Source organism: Mizuhopecten yessoensis, unplaced genomic scaffold, assembly GCF_002113885.1.
Source record: "Mizuhopecten yessoensis strain PY_sf001 unplaced genomic scaffold, ASM211388v2 scaffold8195, whole genome shotgun sequence".
Lineage (NCBI taxonomy): Eukaryota > Metazoa > Mollusca > Bivalvia > Pectinida > Pectinidae > Mizuhopecten > Mizuhopecten yessoensis.
Genome location: NW_018407426.1, coordinates 1,930,983 through 1,936,982, shown reverse-complemented (window position 1 = coordinate 1,936,982; position 6,000 = coordinate 1,930,983). Strand labels below are relative to the sequence as shown.

Genomic DNA, 6,000 nt, shown 5'->3' with positions numbered 1-6,000 from the left:
ATATGATGCTTATAACAGAAATTGGTTGATACATTCAAGCTGAAATTTTTACTTTTAATGAACGCCGTAAGTCCTTTATTGCTGCTCAGATCATCAGTCTTTCACATAATGGTACATAAGGTCTGTGTATCACCTTTTTAAAACAGATGCATTACTTTGACTGTGCATGTAACTGTATGTTTGACACACGTGTAGCTAACTTTGCCGCTAGATACATCTTTTTGGTTTAAATTCTTCGGGTAAAATACACATCTTTCATAATAACGAATTCGGATGGGCATTATTTGTCGACTCTGAAAAAGAATGAACAAAAACTTAAATCAGAATATCGTCATGAAACACACAAGTTTGAATGCATTAGTTCCCAATTACATCTATGCTATTCCAGATTTCAAAGAACATTTTGTAAACTTGTTTCTATTAGCGCACTCAAGTTTTGTGCATTAAATAATTTTAATATAACAGCAGCTGCTTGGCGCAATCATTATACATTTCTCATAAAACCGAAATTTAGAGTCATGCACTATCGCTATGATTTTTATTTTCAGTTTCATCTTTGTTCTGGAAAAGAATACGTCTGCTACATGTATACATCCCACGGTATGTTAGGGTTAAAAATGAGCTTTGCGGAGTCCTATGCAGAATTGGGGTTTTCCTCTGTTCCTTCTTCATCGTAAAAACCAAAATTGATCCCTGCACTTCTGAAGCAACACTTCAGACCTCTGTTTTTCTCCACCATACCTACTTTTCTACTTGCCATAAGCACACTTGAAATGAAAACCTTGAACAAAACAAAACACACAAATTCGACGTATATCGCAGATGGTTTTCTGCCATTTTATAAAGGGCGCGGTTACCAAATATAATGAGATCATACGTGTTTCACATGAATATATTACTTTAAATAAATAATATACAATAAGAGTTATACAACAAGAGAATTGAAGGACTGTACAAAATTTTCCTGAGCATCAACATTTAATTCAATTTATTTAAAACTCAGTCATACTAAACAATACTGTACACACGCTCACATATCATGGCGATGCCATTGTTATAACCAACATTTTACTTTATTGTAGAGTAAGTGTACCATATATATTTTCTCATATTAAAATGATGATATAAAATTACGTAAAAGAACACTTATATAATACATTTTCTTGAAACGTTGTATTAATGAATGAGAAAGTTTCATATTAAGACTGTATCCATCAGATAACTCTTTTGCCACATGGATTTGTTCATGTTCATTACGAACCTTAACGCAATTTTACAATGTAAACAAATAAAATTGAAAGATAATCTTTGAATATTTAACGAAGTTTCGGCCTTGACTACAAGAATGATACATGGTGTACGCAAACTTATACTCCATGTCCCTATTAAGATATACTTTCACATAAACTTGCATGGCGACAGCAGCAGTCATAATGCAGTCATGGTTTCTAAGACTATAACTGCACATCTCTGTCCTCGTGCATTTTACCAATCATGTCAAGCGTTTGAGTGCTAATGCTGTTTCCGTTTGTAAACGTCTGGGTTGCACTAGTTGACCTGCTAAAGGCGCTGCTAAAGGAACCAGAAGGCCGTAAGCGGTGAGTCAGCTCCATACATGTATCTGTAAACAAATGCAAACTTATGTTAACAATTATACTGTTATCGTGAGCTTACACGACTAAGCACTATCTACGAATAACTGTTCTCTATGCAACCTCGTAGTGGATATAGGAATAATTCCTTCCTTATCTGAACATGAGTTCAGTGACCAAGCGGGCAGTACACTCATGCATCTGGTAATGCTTTATGGCAATGAACATTTTGTTGCATAGCTCTATTTTGTTTTTAAAGTGTATTCATTTACACAAAAGAAACACACATTCTAATGAAAGAAAGTAGACTGAAAATCACGAAATTTCAACTTTTAAATACTGTGCTAAATGGAACTATGGACAATTATTAAACCAATGTCGAAAATACGCTACAACGAATTTTTGCGTCGATAAATTAAGTCAATATATGATAAGTGTATCTGCTCTGACATAGGTGAACAAAAGGATGCAATGCTACTACAAATCATACGCAAAATAGTACCTTTTCAGTATTTGCTCCTTATACTTGGTAAATTGTAATGAAGAGGACATAGTCAAACTGGTTTTTTTACTTAGAGCCAGTTATGCAAGTTGCAAAACTGTTTTGGTAACAACCTATCTGATAAAGATTTCCCCAGCGTTCTATTCAAGGTACCTTCAATGTCGGGTTACATGGTTGTGACAGTTGGTTTAGTTCTGTGTTGAAGGCTTTAACGCTCCATTAATAGCTACGGTCATTTTAAGGTGTATCTTCATGTGTGAAATGTATTCGAGCATGTGCTTATGTGTGCTGGAAGCAAGTTATGTTGGTGTAGCTGCCTCTTTGCCATAGGATCTGATGCCGACTTTAAAGTGCTATCTCACTGAAATACCATTCCACTCAGTATAGCATTCCGCCAAGTCACAATAGTTGACGCAGTTATTGCCAGTATCATTAGTGCTATAACCAGGTAAATATTTATCTTCAAACCGCTTTTCACATTGAAGAGTGTGTAGAAGTTTGACGATCCGTATAACGAATTAGATATTATATTTCTAATGGAAAAATAAGAAAAGTGCCAGTTTCATCAAGTGTCTCATTCAATCCTGCCCTCTCCTTCACCTCATTATTTGAAATGGGCAAATGAGACAAGAGAGGTATTTTTACAACTGATTTTTATTAGGCTTATGTTTATGTTTTTTTAATAAATCTACATAGTGTAAAAGCTATGCTTGATTTTTATTTGTTCCTATTTTCTCACTTTCACTTTTGCGATGACACATACCAATGCAGAAAAGATTAAATGGCTTGTGTACAAAACGTACATACATGTACACATGTATCTAAGATTTTCCAAGACAAGCGCCAGCCAAACCCTAAATTATAGACAAGCAACCCACATTAAACATCTTATAAAAACTGAATGGTATAACTCCAGAAAGTCCAGAAAAGTGCACAGAAGTACCACAGAGTGATCAATGAACGATGTTTAGATATGCCTATAAGCTCCCAGTGAGTGGGGACAACAATCGCCATTTCATCGTCCATTATTGCTCCCTTCAACGATCCATTTTGCCTGATAATTGACAAACAGAGAGACGTTCCTCCGTTTGGAATCCATCATGATGGCGGAGAGATACCGAAAATGTCGTTACCGGTCAGTTATGGCCAGTGTCCGTCCAACCCGTAGTCATCATACTGACAATGAGGCATCGCTTACCTTGCCACTAGAACCCCATCCATTGATATATGATTATTCTACAAGGTTTCAGAATTATTGGTTTTTGTTTTTCGCGATTCCCATCCGGGTTTTCGTGTCTGACGGATTTACCGTTATGCAATAGATTGTTTCATGTGTCAGTTACAATACAGTATACTACGTAACATTAAACTTTGTATGTCTAATCTTTCGCAATTTTTACGTTTACAAAACATTTTCGTGATTTACAATGCGTTTCGTGCTATCCCAATTATATATTTCATGTTCGACGGATTTATCGTCATTCAGTGGGTTGTTGGACAACATTCTGTCATATTTTCTTGCATAAAATATTAGACATTCAATCATTGTGAAAATGATGTGATAGAGAATACTTGCAAATAAAATCGTGATGATGTTTTAAGTTTAAGTGATGGTCAGCCAATAATAACAAAAAACTCCCTAAAGATCTGTCAACTGAAGATTGTTTTCCAAACTTTGCAAACTTTTAGCTTCATTCCAATACATGTATAATTAGCATTCTCATGACCATGTATCGTACAATTTTATGGTAACGAATGCCAATATATAATAGTATATATGTATTTGCAAATAGGTTTCAGAAACGTCAGCTCGGGAAATTAGGCTTTCGCAAAATAAATGAAATCATATGTACAATATATTCGGTATTTTATGTACATATAATGTTAGTAAGGAATGTCTCGGGTTGAGAATTTGTGTCCGTCTCTCAAGGCAGGGACATATTTTATTCATTTTTTAGCTGTTTATTGCTCGGAGTGAGACGAAACATAAACGACTTCTTTTAGCAATAACGTAAATAATGGGCCTTATAATCACTGCAGAAGAGCATTCTTATTACTTAAATCGCAGGGGAAACATTTCACAACGGACCCGTGTAAACCTTAGCCTCTTATACCAAACAGATCCCTTGTGCTGTAAAACATCGTATCTATATCTAACCAGTCTCATCCTATGAATCTTAAATTATTTCATTGAGCCTTTCTTCTTGCTTTTCTTATATCTCTTCCTATTGAATACTGTTCACACATAAGCTGCAATAGGACGAATCAATGTTGTAACGAAAACTGACCGTTTGATGACCGATCCCTCCCGCCATCAGTATTGACCCCTGACAGCGATACATAACTCTAGTTCTTCGCCTATCACGTTACCTCTTTGACAGATACGTGATGTATATGATGCACATGTGACCCATTGGATAGACTTTCGAACTCTTTGGCAGATTTTGATCAGGTGGCTAAGACAAAAATAATTGATCTAGCTTTCGGAAGTTTGTTTCATGTTTTCCTCTCCCACACAACCTTTCACACCTTGACAGTTAAATCAACACTTACATATTGACATATTGAAACGGTAACATTTACATCAGGGCGCAATAAATCAATAAATTTTCTTTTTTTCTTTCTTTTCCTATTTTTTGCGGTCGATATCAAACAGATGCACTGTTGTTTTGGATTGAGCAACCCGTCACTAAGTATTGAAAGAGTTTTACAATGAACGATTTCTCGATTTAAAAAGATAAAATAATTTGAATTTCGCAAGAGTTGATCAACAGCGTCAAAAACATACATTAATCAGATGTCAATCTTGGCTTGGTCATACGGATTTCCTTAATTAAATCAACGGTCTCCTCTCCTTAAATAATATTAACAAATGCTGTAATATTAATAGGACGGTGATTATTCATACGACTAGTTCCTGTAACGTAAATTTTGATATAAGAACACAAGGACGACTTTCCGTAGGGAATGGCTTAAGAGGGTCCTTATTGGAATGAATGTCGTCTGGAGAAGTCTGTTCCAGCAGATTGCATAGAAATTGCGTAATTACTTCTAGACCTGTTTGTCCGAGATTTAGACTGGTCAATGAATCTACACGTTGATACCGTGTGAAACAGACCTGAGCTATCACTATCGTCTGTCAGTGATGCAGTGAATGGGGAGAACCTAACATCATCGCCAGTTCTTAGGTGTTATTTAATAAGTAAATGCTTTTCTAGTTAGTATAAATGTTAAAAAGCGTATTCTGGCAATAAATCCAAGGTATCTCGAAGCGTGGTATTTTATATTTAATAAGATCAGAAGAAAATAGAACGACATTTCAGAGTAAAATTTGTCAAATCATGTGATGCAGGACACGATTTAAGGATGTCCTGGAACAGTTCTAGTGTAAAACTTTCACAATTTCATTTTCGCGTTGTCTGACTGATTCTACGATGTATAAATAACTATTCTGGGCTTTATAACACATCATACACCGGTAAACTTTAGAAACAGTTTCAGTTTTGAGCTCTCTTTATCAATAAAGGCTAGGTTTGATTTGAACACTAACAGGAAGTAAAAACTTAGTTTGCATCCTTTCGAAGACGTCTGTTTCCTTTGTCAAGCAAAAAGGGAAAATGACCGTTGTAACTAAACAGGAAAACATGATAGTTGAAGAGCGATATATCAAACAGGCCCTGACAACATGTGGATAAACAGAATTGCGATAAAGAGAGTAGGGAAACAAATGGAAAATAAATCCAATGCAGATGGCCCCAAGAAACAAAAACACACAAACACAAAGAGAAAAACTAACGTCATGTTCACTATCCCATAAACTTTCAAGATATCACATCAGCACGCCCATGCTACTATACAACACCATCAAGCACGTATCAGTTAATCCGAAAGATAAATTGCCGGATG

The 6,000-nt window shown here is 35.5% G+C and overlaps 1 protein-coding gene across 1 annotated transcript in view; it reads right to left on the bottom strand.

Moving 5' to 3' along the window:
- Nucleotides 1-816: 816 nt before the first annotated feature.
- Nucleotides 817-6,000, bottom strand: part of LOC110455340 (metabotropic glutamate receptor 2-like) — a 70,170-nt gene continuing 64,986 nt past the window's right edge. The window contains exon 10 of the mRNA XM_021505422.1: nt 817-1,621. Within this exon, the coding sequence (XP_021361097.1) occupies nt 1,455-1,621 (167 nt within the window). The 3' untranslated portion in view covers nt 817-1,454. The remainder of the gene's footprint in view (nt 1,622-6,000) is intronic.